This window comes from Alosa pseudoharengus, unplaced genomic scaffold, assembly GCF_046254945.1.
Source record: "Alosa pseudoharengus isolate Yale_2024_CS ecotype anadromous, Long Island Sound unplaced genomic scaffold, YU_APseudo_1.1 YU_APseudo_1.1_scf_12, whole genome shotgun sequence".
NCBI classification, from domain to species: Eukaryota; Metazoa; Chordata; class Actinopteri; order Clupeiformes; family Clupeidae; genus Alosa; species Alosa pseudoharengus.
Window position 1 is genome coordinate 37,515,321 of NW_027468587.1, and position 19,010 is coordinate 37,534,330.

A 19,010-nucleotide genomic window follows, 5' to 3' on the forward strand; every position below is an offset into this window, starting at 1 on the left:
CGCGGCATGATTCATGCCCAATTAATTCCCCCTGTTAAAGTGCCTTTAAAAAGCCTTTGTAGTTTGGTTTCGTGATAGCCTATGATAAACGGCTTATGGCCAAATATGTGACTCAGCTAATGTTATAGGCTATAAAATTTCCCCTCTTAAAGACAAGCTGGTGTAGCCTTTAGCCTACTATTAAAATGCACCGTCAATAGGCTATCGCATGATTTCATGCAAGAACAGGGTGAAAAGGGCCTCGCACCTGTCAAGTTCGCACAGGGCCTCGCACCCCCTTGCGACGGCCCTGCAGCTCCTCCTAAGACGGGGAAAAAAGTTAAAATACAGTACGTGATGAACCCGGAAAAAGTTGACAGGTAGGCTATGTTTCGGTCCCGGTGATTATTTATGAAATTGTGCAAACGACAGCCTTTTCAAGGCTTTTTAAGAAAAGAGTGGTAGCATGCAAGCTAAATTGACCCAGTAGCCTACAGAAGGCATCAATAAATTGAAGGGGAGGGTCATGCGTTTTTTCATAATCACTTTGGAGGGTCATAGAAAAATTTCTTGCTGGCGAGGGAGGGTCACGTCTTTTTTGACTAATGCTCCCAAAACTCCTCCGGTAGCCCCTTAAATAAATAACGAACAGTCCCTAATGAAGTAAACTTGTGACCATCAAAAAACGTTTATCGCCTGTAACTCTGTGATAACAGGACGTAACAGGAAGGCATTTGGCTGAGCAACGGAGGTTAATATGCTCTATATTTTGTCCAAATGATGTCTGTCTATCATCAATGCAATCGGAGAAAACTGGAATGTTTAATTTGTCCTGCGTTTCTTCTACGGCTGCAAACGGGATTCACTCGCAGTTAACCAAATATTTCTGTATTAGGGCAGGGCAGGCATATTTCTGGCTATTAAATTATTTCTAAACCAGTCTGCTAAAGTCTGTAGTGAAGATTGTGTAGGGTTGTCTAGGCTCCATTTCTTTTTACGAGACACCCTGCTCACTTGAGACATCTGCCTGTTGTTTGGGTTGTTGCAGCGTCGTTGCAGCGTCACTGGAAAAATATAAATTAAAGTCGTGTGATACCGCGTGATCCCGCGCGGACCGCTAGGGAAGCTGGCCAAGTCGAAGCACTGCCCACTGTACCCAACCATTTTTTTAATCAAAAGTGATTACCAACACTCTACTCAAACAGTGCAATAGAACAGCACCAGATGATGAATCATTATGACATTACATAATATTTTTAAACTAGAAATGCACTTGGAGGGTGCAGACCTCCACCATGACAAAATGTAATGTTCCAATGTTAGTGAAAGTGAAACTAAGTTCTTCAAGCTGGCCTGTGAGTCAAAGCCTTTAATGGTTTCGTCCTTGCTTCACCATTCCATCAAGTCACATGACAATTGGGCAGGCAGTTTTTGCATAATCTTGTAGTAAAGTAAAGAGATGAACCACACCAACAATAACCTCTTTGAGGTACAAATGCACTATTTTGAGTGACCCACATCACTTTATTCTGAGAAACTCTGGACTATCAACTGTTCTGTGCAGGTTGACTTTGAGAGCAGCGTGGCTGAAAACCGATTTACCATCAAGCCAAATGTCGACCCTGCTGTTGATGAAAGTAAGTAAACACACAAACATAAGACTGGAAGTAACAAAGTAATGAAAGTAAAGAAATGCATAACACACCACATTTTCCAACCCTTACCTGTGTGTGAAAATGGTTTACTAACCAGTTCTTTATCTGGGGAAACAGAAAGAACCAGTTTGAGATTTTACACTGACTTCGACCTTGCACTGTAACCAGGGGCGGCGCCAGCAGTTGAAAACATTCGGGGCTTAGCCCATAGAGTCTAAACGGTCCTCATAATTCCCATTTTGCCACTCACTTTTCATAATTGAATCCACCGACTCTAGCCTCATTTGTGCCACCTTGATTGCATATTATGAACACTAATATTTTGACAATTAAAGGATGTAATGACATGTTGCTATCTTGACATTTCTGTTTGCTATAAAAACAAACTATAAAGCCTGCTATAGCCACCTAGCAAAGTGCAGTTTTAAATAGCAAGATGCATCATATGGTTCATGTTATGCTTAGTTTAAAGAGAACTAATCATTGAAGACTAACTTGGATAGGCCAGCACTGTTTGGCCAGCTCCAAACTATAAGCGAGTGAGTGCTGGGCAGGCTGATCACAAACCTGAATTTGTAGCCTAAATGACGAGAACTCGACAACCCCCACTTCCACATTACTCCACCACCTCCTTGTCTTTGTTGCCTTTATGATTTGCCTTATAACTTTTTTAGACCAAATAGGACCTGGACCCTGGAACTGACTGACTCTCTCTCACTCTCGCTCTAAGTAGCGTATACGTTCCAAATTATGTTTTATGGTATGGTAACGTTCAAGTTGGCGCTGTACCTGTACTCTGCTAAATGACAATAAAGTTGAATCTAAAGTTAGATCTGCTGCATGAAAGAGAGTGAGAGGAAACCTGTGTCCTGCTTTTATGTTTGATAAATAGGTCCATCTCATCTCAAAGTTTCAATGCACGATCGGAATAATGGTTTCATATTTGTTAGTCAACTTTGCAAAATACATTCGGGGCTACACTCAAAACATTCGAGGCTGAAGCCTCGGCAAAATCGGCTGGCGCCGCCCCTGACTGTACTGGGCCATTATTGGGCCATACTGTAGATGTATAATGCATTAGAGCTCAGTTGAAAGGGGCATTACTAAGTGTTTGAATAGTTATGTAAATTAAATATTTTAGTTTGTATAGTTATTTTTTATTAATTGTGATAGTGGAGTACAGTGTAAAAATTAATTGAATCCATTTTAAGATGAACGTAAAACTGAAAACACCAGTGTTCTCTTTTTGCCTCAGAGAAGAGAAGGATGATGGGACTGCCAGATTTTCTGACAGAAGTTGCTCGCACTGAGCTGGAACACCTGGATTCTCGTATTCCCTCCTGTTGTGTTATCTACATACCTTTGGTAGCTTTCCTTGGTCCCACTGAACCTGAATATCAAACTTTGGCTCATCTTTTAGATTTGTCCATTTTTTCCATTTAAAGTTGGTGTGTGCAACTGCATTGAACGTGTGTTTATTTGCTCTCCCTAATGTTTTAATTTTTATAGATTGGGTTCCTTCTCTCCATCCCCCGACTGCCCAGCATGGTGCAGAAAGAGGACTTTGAGATTGATGGGCTTGATTTTATGGTTAGTTGGTCTTGTTTTGTCTTGTCTTGTCCTGGACTGTGTGGGAGTTGTGACTGTGGAAAATAACTGTTTGCATTATTATTAGGGGTCCAAGCAACGCAGCTGCGGGACAATTGTTTTTATTCCCATTATTAGAGTGCATGAAAATGCACTCTACTGTTATCCGATTTCTTCTTATTATTAGAGTGCATGAAAATGCACTCTACTGTTATCCGTATTATTACAGTGCATGAAAATGCACTGTACTGTTCTTCCAAGGCAACATCATCAACAACTTCTTATTATTATTCCGCTTACCACTTTTTCCGTACGCAATTTCTCTTGAACAGTTTAACTTAGAAACTTCGTTCAAACTTTGTAACGTAGGTCTTCAAACGGACCAAGCTGCTATGTCTTTTCAACTTTGAAACTTTTATACTTTTATACTTTTTAAACTTTTAGAAAAACTCTTTAAAAATCCCTATAATCTTTTGCCGATTATGACATCATAATACGGCCATTAAGCAATTAGAATCCTATGGCAGGTGTTCAGGCCACCTGCAGCCTCAGGCTTTGAGCATACAATCTGGGTCAATTAAGACTACACATCCTATTCAACTGTTTCCTCTGCCCAAAACTGTTTCAAAATAAAAGTCCTCACTACAATAATCCACTGTTAAACAATGTAACCCATTAAACTACTGAACTTTCTACATTCAACTTTTAAACGGTCTACTTTTAAACTATCATTAAACTATCTATCTATTAAACTAGCTGTCTATCAACAACTTTTAAACTATCTACTGTCTATCAACAACTTTTAAACTATCTACATTCAGCTTTTAAACAGTCTACTTTTAAACTATCAACTTTTATTAAGCTATGCAACCACCATGTCTATCCTAGCATCACCGTAGTAACCATCTCTGTATTATCTGTTTTAACTATACATATTTTACATCACAACTTTAGCATTTTCATGCACTGGTAATTCCTTGGAATTGCATTTCTAGTTCTTAATAGAGTGTCCCAGTGACGCCACTTCCACTTGCCTCCATGGGACCTATCTTTCAAAAAATTTTGAACGCCAGTCTATGGCGAAAAAGAAATTATTTTCTGGTCCCGGTTGACTTGTGCCTTGAATTACCCATATGATGTTTGTCAATTTTAAAGACAAATTTTCATGTAAAGACATTTGCAGTTTGTTTCGTAACTATTGAATTACAACATTGTGAAAGATCGTAATTCCAACGACTACAAACCTATCAGTCGCGCTAGTGACGTTAGCTCATTCACAGCCACACTAGATTGTACAAGCATACCAGCAACAGGACTTAATTGGGCTTTCCTTGCCGATGAAAATACCATGAGTCAGAGGATTAAACACATCAGGTAAGTTGTATTCGTCCATAGACTGTACATTAGATACTGTTAAGTGATATAGCAGGCAGCAAGATGCGACCGTTAACTAGCAGAACAGCTAGCTTCTAATCTTATCGTTTCATTACGTTGGTGACGTACATCGTTCGAGACGAGAGATGTAGTCTACTGAGCGGATTCGTACAAAACCAACATAACTTTTGAAGCCTATTGAACAACGGTACTTTCTTGACGTGAAAAATTATCTTTTAAATTCACACACATCATATGTGAAATTCGTGGCACAATTCAAACTGGAACAAAAAATAATTGTTATCTCTCCATTAAATCCCTTTGTTATTTTTTTGAAAGATAGGTCCCTTGTAGCGGAAGTAAAACGGAAGTCACTGGGACACTCTATATTATTATTAGAGTGCATGAAAATGCAATCTACTGTTATCCGATTTCTTCTTATTATAGTGCATGAAAATGCACTATACTGTTCTTCCTAGGCTTCTTATTATAGTGCATGAAAATGCACTATACTGTTCTTCCAAGTCTTCTTATTCTTATTAGAGTGCATGAAAATGCACTCTACTGTTCTTCCTAGGCTTCTTCTTCTTCTTATTACAGTGCATGGAAATGCACTGTACTGTTCTTCCTAGGCTTCTTCTTATTACAGTGCATGAAAATGCACTGTACTGTTCTTCCTAGGCTTCTTATTACAGTGCATGAAAATGCACTGTACTGTTATTCCAAGGCATTTTATTACAGTGCATGAAAATGCACTGTACTGTTATTCCAAGGCATTTTATTATTATTATTATTACAGTGCATGAAAATGCACTGTACTGTTCTTCCTAGGCATTTTATTATAGTGCATGAAAATGCACTATACTGTTCTTCCAAAATTTCTTATTACAGTGCATGAAAATGCACTGTACTGTTATTCCAAGGCATTTTATTACAGTGCATGAAAATGCACTGTACTGTTATTCCAAGGCATTTTATTACAGTGCATGAAAATGCACTGTACTGTTATTCCAAGGCATTTTATTATTATTACAGTGCATGAAAATGCACTGTACTGTTATTCCAAGGCATTTTATTATTATTACAGTGCATGAAAATGCACTGTACTGTTCTTCCTAGGCTTCTTATTACAGTGCATGAAAATGCACTGTACTGTTATTCCAAGGCATTTTATTACAGTGCATGAAAATGCACTGTACTGTTATTCCAAGGCATTTTATTACAGTGCATGAAAATGCACTGTACTGTTATTCCAAGGCATTTTATTACAGTGCATGAAAATGCACTGTACTGTTATTCCAAGGCATTTTATTATTATTACAGTGCATGAAAATGCACTGTACTGTTATTCCAAGGCATTTTATTACAGTGCATGAAAATGCACTGTACTGTTCTTCCAAGGCATTTTATTATTACAGTGCATGAAAATGCACTGTACTGTTATTCCAAGGCATTTTATTATTACAGTGCATGAAAATGCACTGTACTGTTCTTCCTAGGCTTCTTCTTATTCTTATTATTCCTCTTCTTCTAACGCAGTTAATGCAGCTTCAACCGTTTAACGTAGAAACTTCATTCAAACATTGACGCGTAGGTCTTAATTAGGACATGTGGGCTTTGTATTTTTCAACTTTGTAACTTTTATACTTTTTAAACTATTAATTAAAAACTATCAAAATTTTCCCATTGACTTAACATTGCCCTTTATGACATCACAGCAATTAGAATCTTATGGCAGGTGTTCAGGCCAGCTGGCCCAACTGCCATTCTCAGGCTTTAAGCATACAAACTGGCCCTATTAAGACTACACATCCTGTTCAACTGCTTCCTCTGCCAAAAACTGTTTCAAAATAAAAGTCCTCACTACAATATTTCACTGTTAAACAATTTAACCCTTTAAACTACTTAACTTTTTAACTGTTCAGCCATTGTAACTGTTACTTGTCATCAACTATGACTCCTACCCACTGTAGCTAGTTAGCTAAGTTAGCTAAGTAACTTGGTTAGCATAGTTAGCATGCTAGCATGTTAGCATGCTAGTTAGCATGTTAGTTAGCATTTTTAGCAAAACTGCTAAAAACAATTAGCTAAGTTAGCTAAGTCACATGGTTAGCATAGTTAGCATGCTAGCATGTTAGCATGCTAGTTAGCATTTTTAGCAAAACTGCTAAAAATGATTAGCTAAGTTAGCTAAGTCACATGGTTAGCATAGTTAGCATGCTAGCATGTTAACATGCTAGTTAGCATTTTTAGCAAAACTGCTAAAAATGATTAGCTAAGTTAGCTAAGTCACATGGTTAGCATAGTTAGCATGCTAGCATGTTAGCATGCTAGTTAGCATTTTTAGCAAAACTGCTAAAAATGATTAACTAAGTTAGCTAAGTAACATGGTTAGCATAGTTAGCATGCTAACATGTTAGTTAGCATAGTTAGCAAAACTGCTAAAAATTATTAGCTAGGTTAGCTAAGTCACATGGTTAACATAACTACTAAAAATGAAAACATTAGCTAAGTTAACTAAGTTAAGTATTATCCACCTATTTAACCGTTCAATCATTCCAACTATATTAAACCTTATCTACCAAGCAAATCATTTAACCATATAAACGATCCACCTATTTAACTGTTCAGTCACTCCAACTATATTAAACCTCATCTACCTAGCAACCAATATAGTTTGTTTTTACTCTGTATGATATTTTACATCATATTTTTTGCATTTTCATGCACTGTATTTCCTTCAGGAAATGCTTTTCTAGTTATTATTATTACAGTGCATGAAAATGCACTGTACTGTTATTCCAAGGCATTTTATTATTATTACAGTGCATGAAAATGCACTGTACTGTTCTTCCTAGGCTTCTTATTCTTATTATTCCTCTTCTTCTAACGCAGTTAATGCAGCTTCAACCGTTTAACGTAGAAACTTCATTCAAACATTGACGCGTAGGTCTTAATTAGGACATGTGGGCTTTGTATTTTTCAACTTTGTAACTTTTATACTTTTTAAACTATTAATTAAAAACTATCAAAATTTTCCCATTGACTTAACATTGCCCTTTATGACATCACAGCAATTAGAATCTTATGGCAGGTGTTCAGGCCAGCTGGCCCAACTGCCATTCTCAGGCTTTAAGCATACAAACTGGCCCTATTAAGACTACACATCCTGTTCAACTGCTTCCTCTGCCAAAAACTGTTTCAAAATAAAAGTCCTCACTACAATATTTCACTGTTAAACAATTTAACCCTTTAAACTACTGAACTTTTTAACTGTTCAGCCATTGTAACTGTTACTTGTCATCAACTATGACTCCTACCCACTGTAGCTAGTTAGCTAAGTTAGCTAAGTAACTTGGTTAGCATAGTTAGCATGCTAGCATGTTAGCATGCTAGTTAGCATTTTTAGCAAAACTGCTAAAAACGATTAGCTAAGTTAGCTAAGTCACATGGTTAGCATAGTTAGCATGCTAGCATGTTAGCATGCTAGTTAGCATTTTTAGCAAAACTGCTAAAAATGATTAGCTAAGTTAGCTAAGTCACATGGTTAGCATAGTTAGCATGCTAACATGTTAGCATGCTAGTTAGCATTTTTAGCAAAACTGCTAAAAATGATTAGCTATGTTAGCTAAGTAATATGGTTAGCATAGTTAGCATGCTAGCATGTTAGCATGTTAGTTAGCATTTTTTACAAAACTGCTAAAAATGATTAGCTCAGTTAGCTAAGTCACATGGTTAGCATAGTTAGCATGCTAGCATGTTAGCATGCTAGTTAGCATTTTTTACAAAACTGCTAAAAATGATTAGCTAAGTTAGCTAAGTCACATGGTTAGCATAGTTAGCATGCTAGCATGTTAGCATGCTAGTTAGCATTTTTAGCAAAACTGCTAAAAATGATTAGCTAAGTTAGCTAAGTAACATGGTTAACATAGTTAGCATGTTAGCATTGCTAACATGCTAGTTAGCATAACTACTAAAAATGAAAACATTAGCTAAGTTAACTAAGTTAAGTATTATCCACCTATTTAACCGTTCAATCATTCCAACTATATTAAACCCAGACAGCATTTACATCTGTGCCAGATCCGTTTTTGAATCGGCAGATTCGCGCAGCAGTCGCACTCACTATGCAGATCTGCACCAACTTTGCGCCAGACTTGTCTGTAGCTTATGACTGTGACAGTCCATCCAGCGGGTGCGGCGCCTATCCGGGGCAGCTTCGCAGACCAGACGCGCCACAACTGAATTGAGTCCGCCCAGCGGGTGTGGGCCAGATCCTCAGGAGCTGCGCAGACCTGACGCGCCACAACTAACGGAACACTTTTCCTCACATAAACCTGCAACTGCAACTATGTTATGTGATTATGCAGAGTGGAAGACTACAGGCTGCACCGTCTTTGTGATTATTGGTAAGTAGGCCTACATTATACAAGTATCATTTTAAATGTAAACTGGTGTTATTTTAGTCTGCTAAATATTTAGGCCTGTTCTGTATTAAACATGAAAGTTTACAAACTTAGTTTACTCTGAAATTCTGACAACCTGAAACGTGCCAGACAAGCTGGGTAGTAGGCTAGCTACGGTTAGCTTGTAGTCTAGGTTCTTTTAAACATGCATCCACAACTATGTGAACATGAGCTTTAAGGCTAGCTTTAAGGTGAGCTTTGCTTATTATTCACCAAAATCGCTTAATATCGTGTCCATTGTGTGTTAGCTGCAGATTCGTAGCCATTTGTCTGTAGCTGCTAGCTAGCCTTGCTGCTAGTAGCACTGCAGGTAGCTTTAGACGGCCAGCGTTTTTTAAGCCTGTTTAAAATGGATTTAGAGTGGAAAAACTTGGCTGTAAAGCCTTTTATCGAAGGTCCACAAGAATTGTCGCTGTCCTCCAGTTTATCCGGTTTGGGATGCAATGAGTTGTTGGCATACTATAACGTTACTGTTATAAAATAAATAATCTTTGGATGTTGAATCTAATATTTACTCTTTGTTTCTTTGCTTTGTGTGCTTTTTGTACGTCTCACAGGAGCAGTGAGGAAGAATCGCAGGTTGATGCCTAACGTTAACTGTAACGTTAGTCCATTGGGCTTGTTTTTGCCCTGGTCCTCTGACATCCATCCGTGAACGGCGCTGCTATTCACCGTCTGCTCGAAAATATTTCTCAGGACAGCTACTAGCCTCTGCGAGAGATCTGCCGCTGCCGCGACCAAGGAACTGCTGCTGACCTGCGAGCTGCCATGATAGCAGCCTGCCCTGCAGTCTGGATTGAGTAGCCTAGCTAACGTCGAAGAACTCTCACGAAACAACAAACTGTCGCTGTCAAAGTCCACCGACCTGCTGATCTGCAGGATCGCCCAACTGTTCTGTGCTTTCAGTGCTCCCCAGACTGCCATCTTCCTCCGACACAGCTGAGCGCCGTCGTCATCATCATCGGGACATCAGCCGGTTAGATGCAACGGACTATGTTAACATGACATTTTCTTTCAGTGCGTTTAGCGGAGTTTGTTTATCAACATAAGCCTTATATTTCACATATTGGTTTGTGTTATGTTGTAGGCCTAGGCCTAAGCTTAGGCTAGCGGACACAGTGTTCTCTTTTGCCTTTTTAAAATAAAAAACTATTTTGAAAATGACATTGTGTGGGTCTTAATTGTCTGATAGCTTAAATATGAATCACAGACCAGGGCCAGATGAGCCCCAGATGTAGAATATAAGTCTGGGCTAGATCCGCACCAAATGCCATGGCAATATTAACTGTACTGGGCCAGTTCTGGCCCAGATCTGTCTCTGATCCGTAATTCCAACCTGTTCCGGTATTGGCCCGTTGGAAGAAATGACCCCGGGGCAGGTCCGTTTAGAGGATCTGCGCCAAATGCTAATGAAGATCTGGACCAAATCTGGCCCAAATATATTTTGCTGTCTGGGAACCTTATCTACCAAGCAAATCATTTAACTGTATAAACTATCCACCTATTTAACTGTTCAGTCATTCCAACTATATTAAACCTCATCTACCTAGCAACCAATATAGTTTATATAGTATATATTTTTTGCATTTTCATGCACTGTATTTCCTTCAGGAAATGCTTTTCTAGTTATTATTATTATTATTATTCTTCTTCTAACGCACTTAATGCAGCTTCAACCGTTTAACGTAGAAACTTCATTCAAACTATGTTACGTAGGTCTTAATTAGGACATGTGAGCTTTGTATTTTTCAACTTTGTAACTTTTATACTTTTTAAACTATTAATTAAAAACTAATCAAAATTTCCCCATTGACTTAACATTATGATTATGACATCACAATACGGCTGTTAAGCAATTAGAATCCTATGGCAGGTGTTCGGGCCACCTGTTTCAACTGCCAGTCTCAGGCTTTAAGCATACAAACTGGCCCTATTAAGACTACACATCCTGTTCAACTGCTTCCTCTGCCAAAAACTGTTTCAAAATAAAAGTCCTCACTACAATATTTCACTGTTAAACAATTTAACCCTTTAAACTACTGAACTTTTTAACTGTTCAGCCATTGTAACTGTTACTTGTCATCAACTATGACTCCTACCCACTGTAGCTAGTTAGCATGGTTAGCATAGTTAGCATGCTAGCATGTTAGCATGCTAGTTAGCATTTTTTACAAAACTGCTAAAAATGATTAGCTAAGTTAGCTAAGTCACATGGTTAGCATAGTTAGCATGCTAACATGTTAGCATGCTAGTTAGCATTTTTTACAAAACTGCTAAAAATGATTAGCTAAGTTAGCTAAGTCATATGGTTAGCATAGTTAGCATGCTAGCATGTTAGCATGCTAGTTAGCATTTTTTACAAAACTGCTAAAAATGATTAGCTAAGTTAGCTAAGTCACATGGTTAGCATAGTTAGCATGCTAACATGTTAGCATGCTAGTTAGCATTTTTTACAAAACTGCTAAAAATGATTAGCTAAGTTAGCTAAGTCACATGGTTAGCATAGTTAGCATGCTAAAATGTTAGCATGCTAGTTAACATTTTTTACAAAACTGCTAAAAATGATTAGCTAAGTTAGCTAAGTCACATGGTTAGCATAGTTAGCATGCTAGCATGTTAGCATGCTAGTTAGCATTTTTTACAAAACTGCTAAAAATGATTAGCTAAGTTAGCTAAGTCACATGGTTAGCATAGTTAGCATGTTAGCATTGCTAACTACTAAAAATGCATTAGCTAAGTTAACTAAGTTAAGTATTGTCCACCTATTTAACCGTTCAATCATTCCAACTATATTAAACCTTATCTTCCAAGCAAATCATTTAACCATATAAACTATCCACCTATTTAACTGTTCAGTCACTCCAACTATATTAAACCTCATCTACCTAGCAACCAATATAGTTTGTTTTTACTCTGTATGATATTTTACATCATATTTTTTGCATTTTCATGCACTGTATTTCCTTCAGGAAATGCTTTTCTAGTTATTACAGTGCATGAAAATGCACTGTACTGTTATTCCAAGGCTTTTTCTTCTTATTCTTCTGATTATTCTTCTTCTTCTAACGCAGTTAATGCAGCTTCAACCGTTTAACGTAGAAACTTCATTCAAACTGCGTTGCGTAGGTCTTACTTAGGACATGTGGGCTTTGTATTTTTCATCTTTGTAACTTTTATACTTTTTAAACTATTAATTAAAAACTAATCAAAATTTCCCCATTGACTTAACACTATGATTATGACATCACAATACAGCCGTTAAGCAATTAGAATCCTATGGCAGGTGTTCGGGCCACCTGCATCAACTGCCAGTCTCAGGCTTTAAGCATACAAACTGGCCCTATTAAGACTACACATCCTGTCCAACTGCTTCCTCTGCCAAAAACTGTTTCAAAATAAAAGTCCTCACTACAATATTTCACTGTTAAACAATTTAACCCTTTAAACTACTGAACTTTTTAACTGTTCAGCCATTGTAACTGTTACTTGTCATCAACTATGACTCCTACCCACTGTAGCTAGTTAGCATGGTTAGCATAGTTAGCATGCTAACATGTTAGCATACTAGCATGTTAGCATGCTAGTTAGCATTTTTAGCAAAACTACTAAAAATGATTAGCTAAGTTAGCTAAGTCACATGGTTAGCATAGTTAGCATGCTAGCATGTTAGCATGCTAGTTAGCATTTTTAGCAAAACTGCTAAAAATGATTAGCTAAGTTAGCTAAGTCACATGGTTAGCATAGTTAGCATGCTAACATGTTAGCATGCTAGTTAGCATTTTTAGCAAAACTGCTAAAAATGATTAGCTAAGTTAGCTAAGTCACATGGTTAGCATAGTTAGCATGCTAACATGTTAGCATGCTAGTTAGCATAGTTAGCATAACTGCTAAAAATGATTAGCTAAGTTAGCTAAGTCACATGGTTAGCATAGTTAGCATGCTAGCATGTTAGCATGCTAGTTAGTATTTATAGTAAAACTGTTAAAAATGATTAGCTAAGTTAGCTAAGTCACATGGTTAGCATAGTTAGCATGCTAGCATGTTAGCATGCTAGTTAGCATTTTTTACAAAACTGCTAAAAATGATTAGCTAAGTTAGCTAAGTCACATGGTTAGCATAGTTAGCATGCTAGCATGTTAACATGCTAGTTAGCATTTTAGCAAAACTGCTAAAAATGATTAGCTAAGTTAGCTAAGTCACATGGTTAACATAGTTAGCATGCTAGCATGTTACCATGCTAGTTAGCATAGTTAGCAAAACTGCTAAAAATGATTAGCTAGGTTAGCTAAGTCACATGGTTAACATACTAAAAATGAAAACATTAGCTAAGTTAACTAGGTTAAGTATTATCCACCTATTTAACCGTTCAATCATTCCAACTATATTAAACCTTATCTACCAAGCAAATCATTTAACCATATAATCTATCCACCTATTTAACTGTTCAGTCCCTCCAACTATATTAAACCTCATATACCTAGCAACCAATATAGTTTGTTTTTACTCTGTATGATATTTTACATCATATTTTTTGCATTTTCATGCACTGTATTTCCTTCAGGAAATGCTTTTCTAGTTATTATTATTCTTCTTCTAACGCACTTAATGCAGCTTCAACCGTTTAACGTAGAAACTTCATTCAAACTATGTTACGTAGGTCTTAATTAGGACATGTGAGCTTTGTATTTTTCAACTTTGTAACTTTTATACTTTTTAAACTATTAATTAAAAACGAATCAAAATTTCCCCATTGACTTAACATTATGATTATGACATCACAATACGGCCGTTAAGCAATTAGAATCCTATGGCAGGTGTTCGGGCCACCTGTTTCAACTGCCAGTCTCAGGCTTTAAGCATACAAACTGGCCCTATTAAGACTACACATCCTGTTCAACTGCTTCCTCTGCCAAAAACTGTTTCAAAATAAAAGTCCTCACTACAATATTTCACTGTTAAACAATTTAACCCTTTAAACTACTGAACTTTTTAACTGTTCAGCCATTGTAACTGTTACTTGTCATCAACTATGACTCCTACCCACTGTAGCTAGTTAGCATGGTTAGCATAGTTAGCATGCTAGCATGTTAGCATGCTAGTTAGCATTTTTTGCAAAACTGCTAAAAATGATTAGCTAAGTTAGCTAAGTCACATGGTTAGCATAGTTAGCATGCTAGCATGTTAGCATGCTAGTTAGCATTTTTTACAAAACTGCTAAAAATGATTAGCTAAGTTAGCTAAGTCAAATGGTTAGCATAGTTAGCATGCTAGCATGTTAGCATGCTAGTTAGCATTTTTTACAAAACTGCTAAAAATGATTAGCTAAGTTAGCTAAGTCACATGGTTAGCATAGTTAGCATGCTAGCATGTTAGCATGCTAGTTAGCATTTTTTACAAAACTGCTAAAAATGATTAGCTAAGTTAGCTAAGTCACATGGTTAGCATAGTTAGCATGTTAACATGTTAGCATGCTAGTTAGCATAGTTAGCAAAACTGCTAAAAATGATTAGCTAGATTAGCTAAGTCACATGGTTAACATAGTTAGCATGTTAGCATTGCTAACTACTAAAAATGCATTAGCTAAGTTAACTAAGTTAAGTATTGTCCACCTATTTAACCGTTCAATCATTCCAACTATATTAAACCTTATCTTCCAAGCAAATCATTTAACCATATAAACTATCCACCTATTTAACTGTTCAGTCACTCCAACTATATTAAACCTCATCTACCTAGCAACCAATATAGTTTGTTTTTACTCTGTATGATATTTTACATCATATTTTTTGCATTTTCATGCACTGTATTTCCTTCAGGAAATGCTTTTCTAGTTATTATTATTATTCTTCTTCTAACGCAGCTAATGGAGCTTCAACCGTTTAACGTAGAAACTTCATTCAAACTATGTTACGTAGGTCTTACTTAGGACATGTGAGCTTTGTATTTTTCAACTTTGTAACTTTTATACTTTTTAAACTATTAATTAAAAACTAATCAAAATTTCCCCATTGACTTAACATTAGATTATGACATCACAATACGGCCGTTAAGCAATTAGAATCCTACGGCAGGTGTTCGGGCCACCTGGATCAACTGCCAGTCTCAGGCTTTAAGCATACAAACTGGCCCTATTAAGACTACACATCCTGTTCAACTGCTTCCTCTGCCAAAAACTGTTTCAAAATAAAAGTCCTCACTACAATATTTCACTGTTAAACAATTTAACCCTTTAAACTACTGAACTTTTTAACTGTTCAGCCATTGTAACTGTTACTTGTCATCAACTATGACTCCTACCCACTGTAGCTAGTTAGCATGGTTAGCATAGTTAGCATAGTTAGCATGCTAGCATGTTAGCATGCTAGTTAGCATTTTTAGCAAAACTGCTAAAAATGATTAGCTAAGTTAGGTAAGTGATGTGGTTAGCATAGTTAGCATGTTAGCATGTTAGCATGCTAGTTAGCATTTTTAGCAAAACTGCTAAAAATGATTAGCTAAGTTAGCTAAGTCACGTGGTTAACATAGTTAGCATGCTAGCATGTTAACATGCTAGTTAACATTTTTAGCAAAATTGCTAAAAATGATTAGTTAGGTTAGCTAAGTCACATGGTTAATATAGTTAGCATGTTAGCATTGCTAACATGCTAGTTAGCATAACTACTAAAAATTAAAACATTAGCTAAGTTAACTAAGTCAAGTATTATCCACCTATTTAACCGTTCAATCATTCCAACTATATTAAACCTTATCTACCAAGCAAATCATTTAACCATATAAACTATCCACCTATTTAACTGTTCAGTCACTCCAACTATATTAAACCTCATCTACCTAGTAACCAATATAGTTTGTTTTTACTCTGTATGATATTTTACATCATATTTTTTGCATTTTCATGCACTGTATTTCCTTCAGGAAATGCTTTTCTAGTTCTTATTATTTTTCTTCTTCTAACGCAGTTAATGCAGCTTCAACCGTTTAACGTAGAAACTTCATTCAAACTGCGTTGCGTAGGTCTTACTTAGGACATGTGGGCTTTGTATTTTTCATCTTTGTAACTTTTATACTTTTTAAACTATTAATTAAAAACTACTCAAAATTTCCCCATTGACTTAACATTATGATTATGACATCACAATACGGCCGTTAAGCAATTAGAATCCTATGGCAGGTGTTCGGGCCAGCTGCATCAACTGCCAGTCTCAGGCTTTAAGCATACAAACTGGCCCTATTAAGACTACACATCCTGTTCAACTGCTTCCTCTGCCAAAAACTGTTTCAAAATAAAAGTCCTCACTACAATATTTCACTGTTAAACAATTTGACCCTTTAAACTACTGAACTTTTTAACTGTTCAGCCATTGTAACTGTTACTTGTCATCAACTATGACTCCTACCCACTGTAGCTAGTTAGCTAAGTTAGCTAAGTAACTTGGTTAGCATAGTTAGCATGCTACCATGCTAGTTAGCATTTTTAGCAAAACTGCTAAAAATGATTAGCTAAGTTAGCTAAGTCACATGGTTAGCATAGTTAGCATGCTAACATGTTAGCATGCTAGTTAGCATATTTAGCAAAACTACTAAAAATGATTAGCTAAGTTAGCTAAGTCACATTGTTAGCATAGTTAGCATGTTAGCATGCTAGTTAGCATTTTTAGCAAAACTGCTAAAAATGATTAGCTAAGTTAGCTAAGTCACATGGTTAGCATAGTTAGCATGCTAATTAGCATAGTTATCATAACTAATAAAAATGATTAGCTAGGTTAGCTAAGTCATATGGTTAGCATAGTTAACATTTTAACATTGTTAGCATGCTAGTTAACATAGTAACTTGGTTAACATTATTATCTTTATTAACATAGTTAGCATAACTACTAGCAAACATTGGAGCTATTCTAACTGTTAGTTATCGTCAACTATCTGCCTAAATAATTTAACCATTTCAATTATTAACCTATTTAACTGTTCAGTCATTCCAACTATATTAAACCCTATCTACCAAGCAAATAATTTAACCATATGAACTCATCATATTTTTGCATTTTCATGCACTGTATTTCCTTCAGGAAATGCTTTTCTAGTTCTTATTCTTATTACAGTGCATGAAAATGCACTGTACTGTTCTTCCTAGGCTTCTTCTTATTACAGTGCATGAAAATGCACTGTACTGTTCTTCCTAGGCTTCTTCTTATTCTTCTTCTTCTTCTAACGCATTTAATGCAGCTTCAACCGTTTAACGTAGAAACTTCATTCAAACTTTGTTACGTAGGTCTTACTTGGGATAAGAGTGCTATGTATTTTTCATCTTTGTAACTTTTATACAATATTTCACTGCTAAACAATTTAAGCCTTTAAACTACTGAACTTTTTAACTGTTCAGCCATTGTAACTGTTACTTGTCATCAACTATGACTCCTACCCACTGTAGCTAGTAAGCTAAGTTAGCTAAGTAACTTGGTTAGCATAGTTAGAATGTTAGCATGTTAGCATGCTAGTTAGCATGCTAGTTAGCATTTTTAACAAAACTGCTAAAAATGATTAGCTAAGTTAGCTAAGTCACATGGTTAGCATAGTTAGCATGCTAGCATGTTAGCATGCTAGTTAGCATGCTAGTTAGCATTTTTAACAAAACTGCTAAAAATGATTAGCTAAGTTAGCTAAGTCACATGGTTAGCATAGTTAGCATGCTAGCATGTTAATATGCTAGTTAGTATTTTTAGCAAAACTGCTAAAAACAATTAGCTAAGTTAGCTAAGTCACATGGTTAGCATAGTTAGCATGCTAACATGCTAGTTAGCATTTTTAGCAAAACTGTTAAAAATGATTAGCTAAGTTAGCTAAGTAACATGGTTAACATAGTTAGCATGTTAGCATTGCTAACATGCTAGTTAGCATAACTACTAAAAATTAAAACATTAGTTAAGTTCACTAAGTTAAGTATTATCCACCTATTTAACCGTTCAATCATTCCAACTATATTAAACCTTATCTACCAAGCAAATCATTTAACCATATAAACTATCCACCTATTTAACTGTTCAGTCACTCCAACTATATATTAAACCTCATCTACCTAGCAACCAATATAGTTTGTTTTTACTCTGTATGATATTTTACATCATATTTTTTGCATTTTCATGCACTGTATTTCCTTCAGGAAATGCTTTTCTAGTTCTTCTTCTAACGCACTTAATGCAGCTTCAACCGTTTAACGTAGAAACTTCATTCAAACTATGTTACGTAGGTCTTACTTAGGACATGGGTGCTATGTATTTTTCAGCTTTGTAACTTTTATACTTTTTAAACTATTAATTAAAAACTAATCAAAATTTCCCTATTGACTTAACATTATGATTATGACATCACAATACGGCCGTTAAGCAATTAGAATCCTATGGCAGGTGTTCGGGCCACCTGTTTCAACTGCCATTCTCAGGCTTTAAGCATACAAACTGGCCCTATTAAGACTACACATCCTGTTCAACTGCTTCCTCTGCCAAAAACTGTTTCAAAATAAAAGTCCTCACTACAATATTTCACTGTTAAACAATTTAACCCTTTAAACTACTGAACTTTTTAACTGTTCAGCCATTGTAACTGTTACTTGTCATCAACTATGACTCCTACCCACTGTAGCTAGTTAGCATGGTTAGCATGTTAGCATGCTAGCACGCTAGCATGTTAGCATGCTAATTAGCATTTTTAGCAAAACTGCTAAAAATGATTAGCTAAGTTAGCTAAGTCACATGGTTAGCATGCTAATTAGCATTTTTAGCAAAACTGCTAAAAATGATTAGCTAAGTTAGCTAAGTCACATGGTTAGCATAGTTAACATGCTAGCATGTTAGCATGCTAGTTAGCATTTTTTGCAAAACTGCTAAAAATGATTAGCTAAGTTAGCTAAGTCACATGGTTAGCATAGTTAGCATGCTAACATGTTAGCATGCTA

The 19,010-nt window shown here is 36.3% G+C and overlaps 1 protein-coding gene across 1 annotated transcript in view; it reads left to right on the forward strand.

Annotated features, from left to right (window-relative positions):
- The window catches only part of msh5 (mutS homolog 5), a 129,844-nt gene that overhangs the window by 77,773 nt on the left and 33,061 nt on the right, over positions 1 to 19,010 (forward strand). Inside the window, exons 13-15 of the mRNA XM_076281318.1 lie at positions 1,544 to 1,616; positions 2,890 to 2,999; positions 3,144 to 3,224. Of these exons, the coding sequence (XP_076137433.1) occupies positions 1,544 to 1,616; positions 2,890 to 2,999; positions 3,144 to 3,224 (264 nt within the window). The remainder of the gene's footprint in view (positions 1 to 1,543; positions 1,617 to 2,889; positions 3,000 to 3,143; positions 3,225 to 19,010) is intronic.